The sequence below is a fragment of the Alexandromys fortis genome, unplaced genomic scaffold, assembly GCF_014885135.2.
Source record: "Alexandromys fortis isolate MF-2015 unplaced genomic scaffold, M_Fortis_MF-2015_v1.1 scaffold_62, whole genome shotgun sequence".
NCBI classification, from domain to species: Eukaryota; Metazoa; Chordata; class Mammalia; order Rodentia; family Cricetidae; genus Alexandromys; species Alexandromys fortis.
In genome coordinates, this window is record NW_026067942.1 from 7684752 (window position 1) to 7705981 (window position 21230).

General features: G+C 47.5%; 1 protein-coding gene and 1 non-coding gene across 2 annotated transcripts in view; one reads left to right on the forward strand and one right to left on the reverse strand.

Annotated features, from left to right (window-relative positions):
* Nucleotides 1-21230, reverse strand: part of Hhat (hedgehog acyltransferase) — a 210733-nt gene that overhangs the window by 176500 nt on the left and 13003 nt on the right. Inside the window, exons 2-3 of the mRNA XM_050148277.1 lie at nucleotides 20672-20805; nucleotides 9896-9963 (exon numbers count right to left, since the gene is read on the reverse strand). Of these exons, the coding sequence (XP_050004234.1) occupies nucleotides 9896-9963; nucleotides 20672-20762 (159 nt within the window). The 5' untranslated portion in view covers nucleotides 20763-20805. The remainder of the gene's footprint in view (nucleotides 1-9895; nucleotides 9964-20671; nucleotides 20806-21230) is intronic.
* On the forward strand, nucleotides 7566-7681 carry LOC126505417 (U5 spliceosomal RNA). The gene has a single exon (XR_007592900.1). It is a non-coding gene; the product is annotated as a U5 spliceosomal RNA (small nuclear RNA).

Genomic DNA, 21230 nt, shown 5'->3' on the forward strand with positions numbered 1-21230 from the left:
TGTGTGTGACCTGGAGAGAAGGCGTCACCAGAGGGACTGTACCATGTGTGTGACCTGGAGTCAGGTCATTGGAGTCCAGATTCTCTCAGACAGCATTACCTCCCATCTTAAACTGTCCCCTCCAGCCTGGTCTCCCCACAATTCTGCAGGTGTACCTTTCCTTCTAACTCAGAGTCTTCATGGACACTGCTCCTCCAGGGCGGACTCTGTGCTGTCAGCCCTCTTTGTAAAAGGTGAATGGACTACTAGGGTTACACTCCTGTATCCAAGATCACATGACAATGATGGGTGCGCTCCGATGCTGCGGAAGTTACCTTCTCTTGCTGTAATAAAGCACCGTGATGGAGGAAACTCGTAGATGACAGAGTTTATGTGGGGCCTACAGTTTCAGAGGTCAGTGTCCATGACCATGACGTGACAGAGAGCAACAGTGGCGCTGGAGCAGCAGCTGAGAGCTCCCATCTGGATGCACAAGCACAGGGAGAGAGCGCTAATGGTGAGGGCTTATGAAACCTCAAAGTCAGTGCCCAATGACACACTTCCTCCAGCAAGACCGCACTTCCTCATCCTCCCCAAACAGTTCCACAAACTCATGAGGGCCATTTTCATTCATACCCTACGGATGCCAAGATACGTTCTCACTAATAAGAAAGATGTAATTAGACATTTAGCGCATTGGCATAGGGTCAGCTGTACTAACTCTTACTGTACTTATAGTCAGCATGATATCTGGATAAAGAAATGAACTAATTTCACACCAACTTGCAATAAAAGAATAACTATCATATGTATCCACCCTTTCTCTTGAAGCAGCTCCTGGAAGCAGAACACCTGCTCTGGGAGGCATCCACAGGGCAGGTGAAAGGACATGAGGAAATTCAGCCTGAGGAGCTCCAATGACGGCCTCAACAGCGAGGCTGAGCACAGAGAGACTGGCTGCCCACAACATGCAGCATGGTCAGTGAACAACTCATCACCACACGATGGTCAAAACTTCTTACCCAGCTTATGTGGGTAGGAAAAGGGGCCTTCTCATGCCTGCTAAGGCGAACAGCCTCCTTATCTCTCCAGGAAGATTCAGCACCCCACTTGAGGGAAATAAAGGGGAAATTTTTAAATCTCACTCAAAATGTAAGAAGCAATCTCATGCCTGTTATTAAAATAAAACATTTGTGTGCTGGTCAGGGTCTTGTAAACTTGACAAAGCTAGAGTCAATGGAGAGGAGGGAGCCTCTGTTGAGAGGAAGCCTCCATAAGATCAGGTTATAGGCAGGCTGGCAGGGCATTTCCTTAATGAGTGATTTATGTAAGAGGACCCAGTTCATTGTGGAGGGAGCCACCCCGGGCTGGTGGTACTGGGTTCTCTAAGAAAGCAGGATGAGCAAGCCAAGATGAGCAAGCCAGAAAGCAACACTCCTCCATGGCCTCTGCGTCGGTTCCTGCCCCCATGTTCCTGTCCTGACTTCCCTCGGTGGTGGAGTGTAAGCTGAAATAAACCCTTTCCTCCCCAAATTGCATCAAGTAGAAATTTCATCACAGCAATGGAAATCTAACTGTGAGAGTGCTCCCCAGGACTGAGTTCCCAAATAAGACCACACACACATCCAAAGTTCAGACCTGTGTTAGCACACCACATTCTGACATGTCATTTGTGGAGATAGTCAATCCTCAATGTCAACTTGACTGGACTCGGAATCACCTGGGAGCCACACCTCTGCCTCTGCCTGTGAGGCTTCTCCCATAAAGATTGACCCACTCTAAAACATGAACGGGACCATTCCACTTGGCTGGGTTCCCAGGCTGAACTGAAGTGAGAACTGGGAGAGAATGAGCTGAGCACCTTTCATCTCCCTTCTGCCTACCACAAATGTCATGTGACCTGCCAGCTCACATGCCTGTCACCATGATGAACTGGGCCCTCAAACGTATGAAATAATCTTCCTTAAGTAGCCTTTCTTTAGTCAGAGCAACAAGAAAAGTGACCGATCTGCGAGTCCCACACGCCTTCTATCCTGAGTTAACTACCAGGCTTCACTCTGTCCTGTTTACTAAAGAACCACACTCAGGGCCAGCGAGAATGTGGTGGATAAAAGTGCTCACTGCACAAGTGTGACGACCTGAGTTAGACCCCAGAATCCATGTGACAAGTCATATGTGGTGATAAGCATTTGCAATCCCAGCACTTCCAGGGCAGGGACCAGATGGACGGGACATGCTCCAAGATAACATCCTCTACACATGACAGGGAGCTGCACACATGGTCACATGAACAAGACCCACACAATGGCAACACCAGCTGAGATCCCACTGTGGCCGGGGAAAATCCTTCACAAGGCTCCATCCACACATGAAGAGCTCCAGGCAAGCAATGGCTGCTAAGGCAAGTAGAATCATCTTCTCCAGGAACACATACAAATGCAAGCAACACTAGATGAACTTAGCAGGTTGTAGTCACACACACACACACACACACACACACACACACACACACACCATTAACGAAAAGGTCAGGACGCTGACAAGAAGTGGGTGGGGCAGGAAAGGAGCTGGAGGGAGAAGAATGGAGAGGAGTGTAAACAATGTAAACACAGTACTCACTTATGAAATTCTCAAAAGCTAAAATGAAAAATTTTTAAGTATGAAAAAAATTATGGCCCCAGCCTCTCTGACAAAACACAACTTTTCCAAATTTCAACCTCGGGGAGAAACCTATGTAACGCAAGGTAAGGCAAGAAGGTGTTAGTGATAAGGAGGTTAGTTAGGCTTTCTGCCCTAAGTTTAGGGGTTCTGTCATTAACTTTAAGAGCTCTCAAGTGTTGGGATTTCTTTTCTTTGTTTCTTGTACATAAATATTTTCTGAATTGGGCATCATGGCCAATGCCCACAGTGATAGCACTTGAGAAGTGAAAGTTAAGATACAAGAGTTCAAAGGTCATCCTCCTTGACATGCTGAGTTCCCGGCAAGCCTGGGCTATAGGAGCTCCTGTCTCAGAAAGACAACTACAGGGCTGGAGAGATGACCCAGTGAGTAAAGATGCTTGGCCAGCCTGGTCCTCTTAACGAATCCCCAGGGGCCCGTAAGCCAGAAGGAGAGAATCAGCTCCCGTAAAGTGTTCTCTGACCTCTGTGCATCGAATGTGTGTGCACACATATGCATTCATGCATGCAAATAAATAAATAAATAAATGTAAATTGTTTTTGAAAAAAGTCATGGCAGTGACCATGTGGTTTTTGTTGATGGATATTTTACCAGCACAGGGTTCCAGCTCGCCTGTTGTGTACTGGTTTCATCATCATTCCAGCCCCCCCCATAGTACAACTCCATGCCTTAGGTTAGAAGGTGGGAAACTACATTTCCCAGAATGCCTTGCTGCCCACCAGTCCATCACCGTCTTCTGATGACTCTTCTATGACTCTGGAAGTGGAGGAATGTAATGATGGCTGTGAGACTCTTCTGGGGGAAGAATGGCACTGGCCCTTTATTGAATACTACAGGGTCCATCAGCTGACGTGTGCAGCTTCCCACCTGGTTGCCTCTCGTTAGTGGGCTCACAGCACTGCCTCCAGAGCCAGAAGCTGGCAGAAGGATTAAACTCACCTCAAAAGGAAGAGAGTCCCACAGGAAATCTGCACAGAAGAGGTGTGCTCTCTGAGTGAACTTGGGCTCACCCTTCATCGAGAAGTTACTGGAAGACATATCTTTCAACAGATGCTTTACTATTTCTGAAATGATTCAAACTAAATCATCTTATTGATCACAGTTTCCAGGATGAACGGTCTCTCCCTCCCGAAAGACAAGACGCCCTCACTAACAAAACTGAACCTTCTTTTCTGTGACACTCAGTCTCTGCTGAGCCACCTGTGCCACCCACACGGGCGAAGAGAGGGCTGGCAAGGAGAGGCGGTACCACGCCCAACACCCCTACCGCCTCGGCCTGGCCTCGTGGTCCGGGGATAACCGGGAAGGAAGAGGGAACCACTGGCTCTGCTGGTAAAGGCCTGGCTGTGCAGACATGACGACCCCAGAACCCACATAAAGCAACAATAACAAAAACAGGTGTGGTAGCTTAGGTGTGACCCCAACACTGGGGAGGCAGAGACAGGAGAATCCCTGGAGCTCACTAGCTAAGTTACCTGTCTCAAAACACAAGGTGGCCTGTGATGGAGTAAGAGCCTCAAGCTTGACCTCTGACCTCTGTGGGCATGAGTCTACAGGTGCACACAAGCAAATCCACAAAGGGAGCAATTACATCTGAAGGACCTAACTGATGTAAATAACCTCCTTTAGTGTCTTCACCCCAACACCCTCTGGCAACAGATCTCACCCACCAAGCTCCCACATCTGGTTATACTGGCCTCACACACACTTGGTGTAATAGGGACAGATTTGCTCCATAGCTTTTTCCCTTAATTCCTGACGCTAACAGAAAGGAGGTCTGTATCAGTTTCCGCAGCAGAATCTCGGCTGTGTGCCTTATAAAGAAAGGAGGTTTACTTAGCTTCTAGCTTGGAGGCTCAAGGTCCTGGTACCTGCTATCATAAGAACCTCGTGGGAGAAGACAGGAGCGTGTGTGACTAGGGAGATCACAGGACCAGACCAGGCTGCTCCCTTCTGAGGACCTTCCCGTCCTGCTGTCTCTGCTGCTGTGGGGAGCACCGTGACCAAAATCGAACAGGGGAGTACTGTATGAGGCCGCTTGTTTGTTCCCGGCTGCTCAGCCCCGAAATAATCCCACAGAAACCACATTATTTGCAATACTGTTTGGCCAATAGCTTAAGCGTATTTCTGGCTAACCCATATCTTAAATTAACCCATCTCGATTAATCTGTGTATCGCCACGAGGCTGTGGTTTACTGGGTAAAGTTCTGACGTCTGTCTGTGTCTGGTGGGGCTACATGGCTTCTCTCTGACTCTGCCTTCTTTCCCCCAGCATTCACTTTAGTCCCGTGTCTCCCCCCCCCCACACACACACACACACACCCTGCCTAGCTCTATTCTGCCCTATCAGGCCAAGCCAGTTTCTTTATTACCATAACCAATGGTATTCACAGCATACCGAGGGAGGAAAGGGCTCATTTTATCTTTCAGGTTATATTTGGTCATTGAGAGAAACCACAGCAGAAGCTCAAGGCAGGAGCTTGCAATAGAGACCATGGAGGAATGCACTGACTTGTGTTCAGGCTCACAGTTAGCTAGGTTTCTTAGCTCAGGCCCACCGGCCTAGGGATGGCACCATCCACAGTAGGAGGGCCTTCCTACACAATTGGCAATCAAGGATATGACCCTCAGATCTAGACAATTCCCCAACTGAGACACCCTCATATATATAACTCTGAACAATGTCAAATTGACTCCTGAAAAGCCCCAATCCCTTTTCTTCCTTTGTTTTGGTTTTCAGAACCTCTCTGTGTAACAGCCCTAGCTGTCCCTTTTCTTTTCTTTTCTTTTCTTATTAGAATGTGTTTAGGGGCTGGAGAGATGGCTCAGTGGTTAAGAGCACTGTCTGCTCTTCCAGAGGTCCTGAGTTCAATTCCCAGCAACCACATGGTGGTTCACAACCATCTGTAATGAGATCTAGCGCCCTCCTCTGGCGTGTGGGCATGCATGGAGGCAGAATGTTGTATACATAATAAATAAATGAATCTTTAAAAAAATAAATAAATAAAATGTGTTTAGCATTCATATGTCTGTATGCCTGAGGTGGCCAGGAGAGGGTGCTGGATACCCTGGAACTGGAGCATCAAATGATTGTCAAACACCAGCTAAGTTCTGGGAATCAACCCTGAGTCCTCAGCAAGAGCAGCCAACCTCTTACCTGCTGAGCCTTCTCTCCAGGCCTGAAGCAGCTCTCATAAACCTCCTGCCTGCTTCACTGACACACTAAGAACCAAGTTCTCAACATCCTGCCATAACCAGACCATAGCAGAATCTATGTCTAAAAGGAAATGCTAAATTCCAGCATGAGCTCAGGAACACACACACACACTTACACATGCACACACACACACACATGCACATACACATACACTCATGCATGTGTACAGCACACATGCCCACGTGAACACACATGTGTGGGCATGTACACATGCACACACTCGCTCTTCTTCACACTGACCATGTTTTCTACAAAGCATTTGGAGAGAAGAATTGTAAGTCATGGATGAGACTGATATAATCGGGAATAGTGACCCAAAATATGTAAATTAAGACAGCTGTAGTGGTGATGTTTATAATCTCAGTATCGAGGACAGCAGTTCTCAACCTGTGGGTCACGACCCCTGGGGGGTCGCATATCTGATATTTACATTACAGTTTATAACAGTAGCAAAATTACAGTTATGAAGCAGCAATGAAAATAATTTTATGGTTGGGGGTCCCCACAACATGAGGAACTGTATTAGAGGGTCACAGCGTTAGGAAGGCTGAGAACCACTGGTCTAGGGGATGCAGGCAAGAGGATCTGAAGCTCAAGGAGTTGTTCAGCTACATGGCGGACTTGAGGCCAGCCTGGGCTACATGAGATCCTGTCTAAGAAGAAAAGAAAGGAAGAAAGGAAGAAAAGAAAGAAAGGAAGGAAGGAAGGAAGGAAGAGAAAAGAAAGAGAAAGAAAAAAGAAACACATAGTACCACAACAGAACTATAGACCGTATTACAGACACCCATGCCTCTTCTACAAAATGCACTGTCGATTTACACAAGTCATAATACCCACTCTCCAGAATATCAGAAGACATGGGCTAGAGAATGAGGGGCTAGAGAGTGAGCCTGTGAGCTGGAGGCCAGCCTGGGCTAGAGAGTGAGGGGCTAGAGAGTAAGCCTGTGAGCTGGAGGCCAGCCTGGGCTAGAGGTGAGTCTGTGAGCTGGAGGCCAGCCTGGGCTAGAGAGTAAAGGACTAGAGAGTGAGTCTGTGAACTGGAGGCCAACCTGGGCTACGTGACTAGACACTGTCTAGGGGGAAAAGTCAAAGCAATTCTTCAAGCTTCTATACCTAGGGTGCAGCAGTAACACAAGCTGCACGTGATCACGTTGTATGGCACGCACAAAGGAGTGCCTAAACCATCAGGAAATCTGGGTCAGACTCATGGACTTGCTCCCCAGTTTACAGAGTTCTCTACAGAGATGGGAATTCCCCCAGAAAGCTTTGTTATTGTTCCCACTGCTTGTAGGTTTATACTTACTTCAGAATAAGTAAGTTTTATAGAAAAGAAACAGAAATAATAGAAGTCCCCATAAACACAAGAATTACAAGCAAGTTCCTGCGATTGAACCCGGAAGTCCAGACCTCCCTCCGCTCTGCCCCCTTAGGGAACCAGGCTTTTGTGAAACCTCAAAGCCACGTGAGTCAGATAACTCATTTGCATACCCATAATTCCTTGCACCTAATACAATGTTTGAATCTTAAAATATATGTGTGTATATATATTTCACCCAACATCTCCAGCCAACAGAGCTTGGAAGATTACTTTATGGACAAGGTGGTGTGAAGTTCCCAGGGCTGAAAAAGTCACCATCGATGAACTAGGAGATGAAGTTACTGGTGCACATGCTGAAAGGACATGTCCCTATGCTCTGGTTTCTCTTCAGATCGTATAAATCTTTCGCCTTTTACTAAAGATTTCCGTGGAGAGGAACAAACTTGAGTGTTCACCAATTTTTTGTGGCCTTGCATTTTGCAAGGCTGGTAATTTGGTTTTAAAAGTAGAAGGGCATAAGCATGGGTAGAGAGCTACATAGAGACTCTCAAATGACATCCGGTGCTTGAATGCACCCCTACCCCTAAAGATCATTCGCTTGGCATCTGTTGTTGCTTTCCGCTGGGAAGATATTCAGCAAGGGGGCCCAGGTGCTAAGGCTAGTGTTCACCGCCTTTGCCTTTTGCCTTCCACAAACTTACCAGGCCTCAAAGTTTCCTCTCTAACTCTAGAACTCCAGGCCACCTACCTACATGATGTGCAATGTGGCAGGCCATAGAAGGATGAAAAATGGGTGCCCAGAAGCACTAAACAGATGGCTGTCAGGTGGCCCCATGGGGGTGATTGAGCACTGAAAACTTCTCCGCCAAGGCAAGGGTTGCCAACATACATGTACCTCTGATATAGGCCATCATGAGCGCTGCCAGGAAACATCTTAGAAGAGGTCAGGACCCAGACCCTGGAGCCTTGGCAGGACCTGGTGGGATGACAGGAGCAGGAAGGCTGAGGAGGCAAAGCCCCTTTGTCTAGAGATAGCAACAAGCCACAGGGCTGAGCTTGGTCCTGACAGGGAAGGCTGTGATCCCTTCAAAACCTCTCAGTTCCTGAGTTCCTCCCTAAGCTTCTCTCCAGCCGAGTCTCTGCTCCAGGGCGGGTCTGTTCATTGTTGCCTCCAGCCAACAAGTCGGTGTTATCTGAAACACCTGTGAGGCTGTTGAAAGAGAGGAGGTAACACTGTATCCTCAGTGACCCACAGGGCTACCTCCCCAACTTCTCAAATCCCACCGGGACCAATCCTCCCCAGTTCCCTCATCTGTCAAGCAGCACAAGCTTCTGTTCTTACTAATGATTCTAAAAAGAGCGGTCATGAAATATAAACATCCAGAAGAGGGGCTATACGTGCAAGTACAATTTACATCCAATTGTATAAGGGGTTGTGTATCTGGGTGATCATGTGTATATATGTACGGGTGTGTGTGTGCATGTGTGTATGTGTGTGTGTGTCAGAGGGCAGCTTTCAGGAGCCATTTGTTTACTTAGTGTGGGTTCTTGGGCCTGAACTGGGGTCACTGGGCTTGGCAGGAAGCGCCTTCATCTCACCTGCCCTACACTCGGCTTTCTTTATAGGTTCTCGGGAATCCACTCAGGCTCTCATACCTGAATGACGCGCCCTTTATTGGTTGAGAGATCTTTGCAGCCCGCATCTGGATTTTCATGGAAATGTCCAGTCTGTAGGACAACACAAATGCCAGAGAGGACACCCACACAGGGCGAGGCAGACACCAGCCTGGCATCCAACCCAGAGCGGGAGAAGGGCTGGCAGCCTGGGGAAGGAGGATGGGAGCTGAAGTTGCCCCGGTACAGGCCTCAGGACGGGATGGACAGTGCCCCTTTGGAAATGACTGTCTCCAAACACTTGTCGGGAAACAGGGAATTCCGAAGATGAAGTGCTATTTTATGCCCCAAACCAGTTCCCGAGAGTAGCCAGTCTCAGGACAGGAGCACTATACACACAGAGTAAAGCTGAAGAAGAGCCTCGTGGCACTTGTTAAACACTGAAATACGTTAGCACTTTGAACATTTAAACACTGAAAATGGAAAAATGAATACACCATTCAGACATGGCTTTGCCTTGAATCCCATCAACTTGCCCTGAGCCTCCCACCATCCAAGTCAACACTGACATGGGGTCCTGTTAGGGAAGGAGGTGGGGGTGGTTTGGATAAGAATGGCCCCCATAAGCTCATCTATTTGAATACTTGGTCATCAGGGAGTGGTGCTACTTCAGAAGGATTAGGAGGGGTGGCCTTGCCTGTGCATTAGGACGCAGAACTCTCCGCTACTTCTCCAGCATCACATCTGCTTGTGTGCCCTGCTCCCTGCCCTGATAATGGACTGAGCTCTGAACCTAGAAGTGAGCCCCTAATTAAACGCCTTCCCTTATAAGAACTGCTTTAGTTATGGTGTCTCTTCGCAGAAGTAAACACTGACTAAGACAGAGTTTCTGGTGGGAGCAGAAGGGGAAGCTGGCATCTCTCTTTCCAGGGGAAGAAGAGAAGCTGGTACCCAAGCGCAGTACTTCCAGAAAAGAAGAGAACACAAGTCTGATGCCTTGGCCAGCAGAGCACACTCTACTGTCTCAACAGAAAAGGCACACAGCACCAGGTACTCCTCCATCACACAAAACAAGGTCACCTCATACCTTCTTCAGTCCTCCAAATAGAGTGTCCGTCTCCAGCTCAAATTCCTGGTCCAGTTCATCTTCATGCTCTAATAAGAAAAAAAAAAATCTCTGTTAGTCACATCTTAACTAAATTGGGTCTAAGTAGCAGACATACCTAAGAAGATAAAATACGTCCTGTAGACTCAGCAGCAGGCAGACCTTCCACATCCCTGTAGTTCCTTCCTTGTGAGTTCCAGGGAATGCAAGGTGGGGCAGGTGGAAATGTCCCTCTCACCTTGGATAAAGGTCACAAAGAGAGAGATCAGGACTGAAAAGTGCTCAACACAGGGAGTCAGAGAAGGTTGAAAGGCTCAGCTGCAGAGAAACAGGCTGTCCAAACAGCAGGATGTGGCCCCCTGCAGGCAAGGTGTCCTCACGGAGTCCTGGTGGTCACTCCTCATGGACAGATGATTTCCAGTGGCAGGTTCTCAGCATCTGTTTCTCCTTGGGCAAATCAATCCTGCAGCTGTGAACTGTTAGATAGTTGTAGACTGTCTGGGGAATGGCTCTCGTCTGTAATCCCAACATTGAGAGGCTGTGCAGGTATGGAATATTTTTACATAGGCCATGACTCAAAACTGGCAGGGCATTTGTGGCCCTTAGTGCCACAAGTGCATTGTATGATAGGCGCTAACACGGTGTTCTAGAATAGAACCAAGGCCGGAGAGTAAGCATGCTTACAGATAACCAGTACCGCTCAACTACTGCATATACATATAACATGAACATGGACACTACAAAGCTGAGACCTTATCTCCAAACAACAGCAGCAGGAAAGGAAGAAGGTGCCCTCCATGGTAGCAACTAAGACAGAGCTGTCACTCTGAGCCTCGCCGGCACCCACAACAACCCCACCCCCACCTCAGTCTCTGTGGGCATCGCAGATGCGAGCCACCATCCAGACAGACTAAAATTAGCTAAGATCTCACAGCTGCAAAAGCAAGCCGCTCAGTGAAGAGCAGATGCTGAGAAGCTGCTGCAAGACATCTGCCCGTGAAGAGCAGCTGCCGTCAGACGCTGTGAAGGCACCTTGTCTGTGCTCACGACAACCTGCAGAACAAAAGAATAGAAGACCCTCTGCCTGGAGCTCCTTCCATGCCACTGAAAACGGAGCCTGTGAAGACCCGCACCCCAACACCACTGGGTACCAAAACTGGAAACCCTCACAGCACTGGGGACAAAGTCTGGAAGCCCCTAGTGCCACAAGAGTCTAAGCTTGGGAGCCGACAAAAGACCAAACCTGGAATCCCCCATATGGGGCTAAGGACAGAGCCTGGGCGCGCCCCATGCCACTGGGAACCTGCAGCCAAAACAACTCTCTCTGCTAAGGTTCAGTTCCTGTTCCCAAAACACAGCCTGAGAACACGAGAATGGAAGAATTTCTGCCCAACAGCCCAGGTTACCGGTCAGCTATTTATCCTCACCCTTCACAAAAGGCTACATCAGATCCCCTCTGCCTACTAAAGGTGAGGTTTGCATTTGAATCTCTGCCAACAAGCTGTTGTGTAAGTCATTTACTTGCAGCCGCTAACCTTTCTTTTTCACCCTACAAAGTCTGTAGTAGTTCTGGGGTAGGGTCCTTAGAGGTCACACACACACACACACACACACACACACACACACACACACCAGGCCCTGCTGTTTCCCCGCATTTGAAAGACTCCCATCAGCTCCCACTCAACCTTATAGCAGTAAGAAGCCAGAGAACACAGCCAACTGGGGCAGTAAGTGGGAACGTGGAAGGGAACAGAAAAGATGGGCTTCTAGCAAAAGAACTCAATGACAAGTCACACTCAGTTATTCATAAGCAGATTATGTTATAGCAGAGACACACACGGTAAGAAGTGGGAAGTCTGGGGCTTCCTACCGCCTCCAGTTCCCTCTCCGAGAATGTCTCACCGATAACCCAATAAAAACAAGGGAGATCTGTAAATAGGATGCAAAATGGCAAACTGCCAGAAGACCTCCCAACAAGGCCCCTCCTCCTGAACTCTGAACGTCTTAGGCCAATGGCTGACGGAGCCCTGTTGGGGGGAGGGGTGGGTTACCAACACAAATCACTGATTGGGGGATAAGAACAGGACCAAGAAGCTGGGGCCCCAATTCTAGGGTTTGCCCCAGTATGTACTGTATCTAAGGACTTTCTGAGAGGCTTATTAAAGTACTCAATAGACAGGACTGGGGAGATGGCATCATTGGTAAAGTGATTGTTGAACAAGCCTGAAGACCTGCGTTCAAATCCCCGGACCCAAGAAAAGCCTGGTCCTGCAGTGCATGTCTGTAAATCCAGCACAGGAGAGGTGGAGACCAGCCATCTTAGCCCAGTGAGCAAGCTCCAGGCTCAGTGAGAAACACTGTCTCAGAATAACAAGGTAGACAGGGAGTGAGGAAGAAACCACTTGTTTGCTGTTTTCTCAACCGCCATGTTGCTGTGCTTAGCATAAGGTTCCCAGACCCTCATCTACCTTAATCACCAGAGTCAATACAGGAGACACCAATGCAAACAAACCTGCAAAGGGCTAGGCTAACAGATCTGCCATCCCTGTAGGAAAGTCACGAGTGACATGGAGGTTGCCATCTAGCACACTGGGGACCTTAACTGTCACTGTGAGAACAAAGGGAGACAGGTTGTCAATCCTTGGCAACCTACTTGGCAAAGCACTGAGGTCCTATCACTGGGCCCTATTAAACAATGGCCCCTTGGTGGCCCCATCCACCCTCAGCAAGCTCCTAGGGCCAGGCCACCTACTCAAGGACACAACCACTTGCCTTTTCCCCTTACCAGGAATGAACTCTCTAAAGTCACCAGCCCGATTGCAAACAAGTTCTCTAATCATAACAGGAAGTAACCACCTCTTCACCAAGCCCACGTCCCGTGAGAGGTTGGTGCATTGCATGAACCGTGTAAAAGAAAAGGAAGGTCGCCGTGTGCTCCAATGAACTGACTTTAGCAATGGCTGTGCCTGCAGGGCAAACAGGGAAAAGTGAAAGCACAGGGCCAGCGTGTTTGACTTCAGTTGTAGCTACTCTGGAGACAACTGCTACATAGAAACAAAGAAACTGGAGGTGGCAAGTCAAACAGAAACTTTGCACCATGAAAATGGCTCTTCAGATCCCCAGGTGTTATGGTCTGTGTAAAGAGACAGTGGCCACAGATCACCGGCTAGTAAAGAAAGGAGAACAGGTGACATGAAAACTCAAATCAACAGAAAGCAGAATTCAGCTTATGCAAACAAATGTCAATAACAGGCCACTTGTGCAGAAGGCCAATGCTTGGGGACTGTGTGGTCACCAGGATTCAACTCGGCTACTGTTCATTAGGAAATGGTTGCCACAATTAAATAGACCTATAACTGCTGAAGAAATAGAAACAGTCATCAAAAGTCTCCCAGCCAAAAAAAAAAAAAAAAAAAAAAGCCCAGGACCAGATGGTTTCAGCTCAGAATTCTACAAGATTTTCAAAGAAGAACTAATACCAATACTCCTCAAATTATTCCACAAAATAGAAACAGAAGGAACATTGCCAAAATCTTTTTATGAGGCTACAATTACCCTGAAACCCAAACCACATAAAGACATTACAAAGAAAGAGAATTACAGACCAATCTCACTCATGAACATTGATACAAAAATACTAAATAAAATACTGGTAAATAGAATCCAAGAGCACATCAGAACCATCATCCACCATGATCAAGTAGGCTTCATCCCAGAGATGCAGGGACATATGACATATGAAAATCTGTCAACGTAATCCACCATATAAACAAACTGAAAAATAAAAACCACATGATCATCTCATTAGATACTGAAAAAGCTTTTGACAAAATACAACATCACTTCATGACAAAGGTCTTGGAGAGCGGAGGGATACAAGGAACATACCTAAACATAATAAAGACAATATACAGCAAGCCAACAGCCAACATCAAACTAAATGGAGAAAAACTCCCAGCGACCCCACTGAAATCAGGAACAAGACAAGGGAGGAGAGAGGAAGGGAGGGGAACAGAGAAAAATGTATAGCTCAATAAAATCAATAAAAAAGAAAATGGTTGCCACAGAAAACAGAAAAGCTGCTAAGTTTAGCTAAGTCCAAACTCTGCTCCTTGAGTAAGAAAATAAACCTGCTGAAGGGATAAATGTGAACATTTTCTAAGGCAGGGAAATGAGGTGCGTGCAGTATCTGGACATTCTAAGAAAATGGAAACATGCCATTAACTCAGAATATGGGAACTTTTCAATCAGTCTCCTTTGGAGGAGACTTGAGCCTCAGCAGCTGAGAAGAGAGTGAACCAGTGGAGTTAAGGCACTAGGTACAGTGGCTCACAGGGAGGGGTGGCACCCGTTGCACCAAAGGCAGAATCTCCAAGGCTAACACTGCAGTCTGGCCAGGCACACTCGGAAACCGATTCTCATTTCAGCTTAGAGGAATGCGGTCATCTAAACCACTGTGGTCAGGGTGCACAGCAGATGATGTCGGGCTGCTCCTGAAAACTTGATTCCCTCAACATAAAAGGCATTAGCAGGTTGGACAAAGAAAATCCTCTGTCATCTGATGGGGTGCGGCAGGTGAATACAATACAGCACTTAATTCTGGGCAGCTCTTTCTGTCATGGATTTGTTTAAGCATACGTGCGTGTGTGCACGCTCATGTGTCTAAGTCTGCATGTGTGTATGAGTGGGTGGAGGACACTCAGCCTTGCCTGCCCCTAGAGAACATTGTCCACCCTATATTTTGAGACGAGAGCTCACACTGGGCTAGCCCTTGTCTAAATGCCAGCAAGCCCTGAGGACCTGCCCATCCAAGTCTCTCCAGCTCTGAGATTACAAACCCACACCATGACCTTCATCTTTAAAACAAAATAAACAAACAAAAAAGGTTTCTGGACACTGAACTTAGATCCTTCACTGAGTCATCTCCTAAGACTGTCAACTTTTATTTTAAATGCTCACTTATTTATTCATTCATTCGTGTTTACAGGTATGGATTTTTGTCTGCATATACGCAGGTGTGCCATATATTTGCAATGCCTACAAAGGCCTGAATAGGACATTAGAGTCACATATGGCTGGGAGCTGTCATGTGGTATTGGGAATTGAATCTGGGTCCTCTGCAAGAGGGGGAATGGTTAGTGGTGTTCAGTGGACTGCTTATAGGGAGGGTTAGCTCTTCTTACACATCCTCTACCAAGCACATCTGAGATGGATGCTTGGCTTGTAGGGTGCATCAAGGAGCATCTGTGCTAGGAAATGTTCATGGGCAGGCCAGGATTATCTACTGAGAAATGAGCCTTTAATCCAAGCACTAGGAAGAAAGGCAGAAGCAGGGAGATCTCTGTGAGTTCGAGGTCAACTTCGTCTACAGAGCGAGTTCCAGGGCAGCTAGGACTACACAGTGAGATCCTATCTCACAAAGTAATAAATAAAAGAACCAAACGTGGTGGTGCACCTGTAATCCCAAACTTGGGGGCTGAGGCAGGAGGATTGTCAGGAGCTCAAGGCCAGCCTGGGCTATAAAGAAAAACACTGCCTCAAAACACAAAAAATCAGCTGTAAATGCACCTCATTCCATATACTGTTTGCACAGTGCACATGAAGGGCTGGGCTCAATCCCCAGAGAATAACAGGCATAGTGATACATGCCTATCACCCAGCACTTAGGAAGTGGAGACAGGAGGACCAGGAGTTCAAAGTCAAACACAGCAAGTTTGAAGTCATTCGGGGCTGTAGAAGACCTTGCTTCCAACAAACAAAAAAGAAATACTGTTTTAGATTTTTAAAATTTGTGTGTGTGTGTGTGAGAGAGAGAGAGAGAGAGAGAGAGAGAGAGAGAGAGAGAGAGAGACTACATGACTTTATGTGTACCACATGCATGCAAGTGACCTTGGACTCCAGAAGAGGTTTTTTGATCCCTGGAATTGGAGTTACAAGCAGTTGCAAGCCACCCAAGGTAGGTGGTGGAAACCAAACCTGGGTCCTCTTATAGAGCAGTAAACATTTTTAACCACCGAGGCAAGGCACCAGCCAGTAATTCTTTCAACACCTGCAAAACAATGTAGTTTCTTTCACTTTATAATTCCTACTCTGGAAACCTCCCAGGAGAAGCACTCAGACACAGTGCAAAGACACAAGCACATCCCTTAGGGAACAAACGAACTAAAACCTCCAACCCATGAAGTCAATACAGAAGGAACAAAGCAACCCAAGAAGCACGGACCACAGAAACAAGACAATCAGAAACTGAGGCAGTGGAAAACAGGAAGGAGCCAGGGAGAGATCTGACAACGCCAAACGCTAGGAAGACTCACAAAAACTCCGGCACAGCTGATCAAAAGAAGAAAAAGACACGGGGAAGTTGAAGTGGGAAAACAGAACACAAGAGAGAGGGAGAGAGAAAACAGGAATAAAATATACAGCAGGGTGAGGACTGGGACCAATAGGGAGAGGCAAAATGTTAAATCAACAGAGAAGGAGAAGATAAAGGAGACAAATGGTTAAGATGGCACCACACGATAAACCACACCGAAGCACTCCATCAAATAGATTCTTAGAGCACTCCAAACAGTCAGAATGCACACAAGAACCAGAAATCCTAAGTATGGATAGCACTGAACGCAGTCAGAAGTGGACGGATGGCCCCTCCGCCGCTTTCACAGGTGGCCGGGCGCCTTTGTCACCAACAGTTGTAGCTAACGACCACTCTGGTCTTCAGAAAGGCTTCCGGTAAACTGACACAGTCCCAAAATCAGATGCTCTGTTTTAGAGAAAGGCCTTTAATGCCAGACTCGTTAACCAAGTCTCAGGACGCATGGTAGCCAAGGCATGGTACCACACAGAAATGAGGCAGGAAGGTTACCATGAAGCTGAGGCCAGTTTGTGCAGTACTGTGAGACCTGGTCCAAAAGCAAAGCAAAATGTGAGATCCGTGATAGGTAATATCTTTTCTTGTGTTACAGGTAAATGCTCCCACCTTCCCTGAGTCTTAAGGTGCAAAGCTGAATGTGGACAGCTTCTTATGAGAATAAAAACCACACGACCAGCAATGGCATTGGTTAGTACACAAGCAAGGTAAGAACCCATCAGTATAAAAACCTGCACACCATTATTTATAGTGGCTTTATGCGCAGCTGCCAAAGCTTGGAAGTGATTAGGACAGAGAAGCCTCAGTAGCTTCTCCACTGGGCCTGGGCCTCTATTTAGTTTCACTTTTGGTTTCTGTACTCTTTTAAAGTAAGAAGAGCCCAGCCAATCAGGTTCGGGATGACCTAGTCCCCAGCCAATTAGGTCCAGGATGGTCTAACCCCCACCCTCCTCACCCTCTCCTGGTTGCCTATAAAAGGAGCCTGCGGGCTCCAGTGGGTGGGGTTGTGTAGTCATTTTGCTGTGGACTGCAGCATGCTGGAATAAACAAAGCTGTTGTTGATTGCATATGTGAGCATAGACTGTCTTTGTTTTGTGGGAGAGTAAAAAAGGGACAAAGATGCGGGTGAGCTTACTTAAAAGGGAAATCCTATGCATGTGAACAGAGTCCTATGCAGCCATGCTACGCATGACGTAGCTACGTAGGGTCACAGAGCCCCTGGGTCGGCTAGAGGTTTGCATGAATGCTGGTGGGCTGCCGGGTGGGGTCAGTATAACGCTGGAATCCTATATGTCCAGACAGTGGAATACTATTCAGTGCTCAAAAGAAGGGAGTTGGAAACCAACACCCGGGTTTGATCCCCAGCACCGCGTAAATTGGGTAGACAGCCCACACCTCTAATCTCAACACTGGGGATGTGGAGGCAGGAAGATCCGAAGTTCAAAGCCAGTCTAAAACTGCCTGAGACCTGTCTCCAGAAGGAGAGAAGAAAGGGGAGGAGGGAAGGAAAGGAGCTGTGGAGCTGTGAAGGTTTAAGTCCCCTCAGTGCTTTTCTCTAGATGAAAGAAGCCATGCTTAAAAGACACACGCTATGAACTCCAGCTCCATGGCATTCTGGGAGAAGGAAACCGATGGCGACAGCAGAGAGCAGAGGTTTGGTGGGTGAGTTGGTAGAATGGAGCATTTCTGAGGGGACACACTGTTGTGTCATATTCTAACGATGGACACATGTCACCCTACACCTCTCAAATCCACACAGTATACAATACCCAACAGACAGTTGGATCTCTGATGTAAACTGAGGAGATTGGCCAACAATGCTGTCAGATTCAACGGGACAGATGCACCCCTGTGGGACTGGACATTGACAGAAAGTGGCACACGGCAGAACTAGGGCATTTGGAAGCTTTGTCTAGGCTATTCAGCTTTACCCCAAACCCGAAACTACTACAAAACAAAAACCTTTTCAAAAGGGAAAATCTTCACACAATAGGGAGTTATTAAAAAAATGGCAGTTATTATTTTTAAATCACGAAACTTCAGGATTGCTTATCACATAGCAAAAGACAAGTAAGACAGCCTTCTATGGAAGAGACTGACACGCTGGTAAAAATGCAGCCATCTAGGGAAGGCACCAGCTCACTGACAAAACCTACCCCTGCTTTCTTCTGCTCCAACAGGGCGCCTTTGTGCGCTAGATAAATGCCCCGCCCCCTCGCTCAGAGAATGAGGCCCCAGGACTGCGTTAGTGAACACAACGTGAACAGATATGATGGAAGCATCCTTTGAGTCATGGTTCCCAAAGGAGAACGTAACTTCACTTTCTCGTCCATCTTTCCTGCTGGGCAAAAGGCAAATATGCGAACTTCAGCCAGAGCAGCAACCTCACTTGAGGCGGGGCCACCTTTAAGGACCCCAGAGTCACTGGCAGAGGAGCGGGGCATCTCATGCTGACTAGACTCCTCATAACCTAGGGACCTGTTTATCTTGGGCGCTGCTGCCAAGTGTGACTTCTGAGTAACACTTCCTTTCACTGTGCCCAGCTAAAGTGTCCTAAGACAAGGGGGAAAGGACCCAGAGTGGAGCCAGACTTGGAGTTCCTTCTACTCTGACTCTGATAGCTCAAGGCTCCAGGGAAGGATGAGGCTACTTGTCCAGTCTCCACCAAAGAGCACTTAGTTCTTAACTCCCTTGAATGGCCAACATGGAAAATGGACAGCAAAGTCAACCCTGGTCAGATATAGGGATAGATATCTGGGATAGGCTGTCCAGAACCTATTTGTCACTGTGTTTTATTATGGTCTGGGGATTGAACCCAGGACCTGACCAATGCTGAGCTTACCACTGAGCTACAGTCCAGTCTTTGCCATTCTAAGTGACTGCATCAGCTTCCCCCACACTCCCCTGCCTTCAAGAAAAGCCCAGAAGCTGGAGAGATGGCTCAGTGGTTAAAAGCATTGGCTGCTCCTCCAAATGACCTGGGTTCGATTCCTAGCACCTACAGGAGAGCTCACAACCCTTATAACTCCAGTTACAGGGGGTCCAACACATTCTGACCTCCACGGTACCAAGCATGTCATGAGGGCAATGCAATCATACACATCAAATAAAATTTCAAAAGTATTTTTTAAAAAGACAGAGTCCAAATCTATTCATGGATTTTAATAGCTGTCACACTCCTATACAGTTCTTCAAGCTGAGGTCAGGGCTCCCCATGACCCATCAGACCCTGCACCCCAGTTCTGCTGAGTGATCTGTGGCTCTGACCATGCTGTGTTCTCTCTCATCCTGATGGCAGATGCAAGCTTGTCTACAGCCTACAACCACCTCTCTGTCCACGGGTCCTCAGCATACTTTGCTACCTTTTAAAATTATATTTATTATTATTATATCTGTGTGTGCGCGCATGTGCGTGTGTGCATCATGATGTGCACACAGAGGTCAGGAGACAAAGCTCTCTCCTTCCACCTTTCTGTGAGATCTGGGGACCAAACCCAGGTGATCAGCCATACCAGGGAGGTGCTTTACCCACAGGGCCATCTCCCCAGCTCAGTTCCCGCTCCTCCTAAAGACCAGCTCAGCAGCCCCCATGATCGCTCCATCTGTAATCCATTAGGAGGTCAAAGCAGGAAGACTGTGTGAGTTCAAAGCCAAGCTGGGGCTACCAAGTGATTTCACGACCTGTGTGAGTAACTTAGCACGATTCTATCTCAAATTAAAAAAGCAAATAAGAGAGATGGGGACATGGCCTGTGGGTAGAATGCTTCTAGCATGGGGTACAAGATCCTGGGTTCAGTTCCCAATACAGAAAAAAATTTTAAAAATTAAACTATGGAAGTGGGGTGTGGTGGTGGTACGTTTCTGTAGCTCCAGTTACTCAGAAGGCTGGAGTAGGAAATCCTGGATGTAAGGCTAGCCTAGGCAACATAGCAAGACAAAAGAAACAAAGAGAAAAAACACAGAAGGGGTGGGCGTGGCTAACACCTCGACCTCCTCCTCCAGTCTCTGAGATAAGCCTGAAAGGAAGCTGTTGAAAGAAAAACAGTTTACTTTGGATCCCTTCAGGGCCTTAGAGAGAGAGGTTGGATCAAACGTCCCTACTGTTTGTTGTCAGAGCCTGGGGGCACTGCTCAGTGGCAGGTCACGTGCTCAGAGGTCCTTCCCAGGACCAAGGAGAAAAGCAGCCACTGTTGGAGAAGACAAGCCACCGGCTCCTGTAAAAGACCAGCAGGGACACATGTGTGCTCTGCCACGATTCAAAGTGCACACATCCAGGAAACAGAATGTAGCAACAACCACATGGCCACAGCAATGTCCTCCTGAATTCTCATTTCGGACACTCCCTTTCCACGCCCTTCTGAACAGGGCATCAGAAAGCCTAGGAGTCTTACCCCTGGAGACTTTGTAAACTTCATAGAAAGAGTAGAGGTGGAAGCCCAGGGAAGCAAGCAGGTAAAGAGTCAGTTCCCATCGGGGCAGCATTGCCGGAGTCACTCACTGGATCCCAGTGTAGCGTGCAGGGTCTCTATGGGAAAAACAGACAAGATGTCAGAGGTGACACTGGACATTGGTCTCTTGATGTCCACTGAGTTAGCTGGCACTCCTAAGCACCTTCATTTTTCAAGGTGACACCAATGCAATCCCAAAAAAACATCCCCTCCCCTGCCCTCTGCCCCGTTCCCATTGACCTTACCCCTTCCTACATTTAACACACACAGACACAGGACAGTCATACACACACACCCCATTTGCCTAAGTCTTTCTCTAGATACAACACAGAATACATCAAAGAGTTCCCTTTCTTGTGTGACACACTTTGTGAAAAAGGACTGTGATTTCTAAGGCCCCAGCACTAAACAATTTGCCTGGGATGTAGCAATAAGGAATGACCATGTCCATGAATACCAATGCCTTAGGAAACCTGTAGGAGCATTTTATTTGTATTTTAAT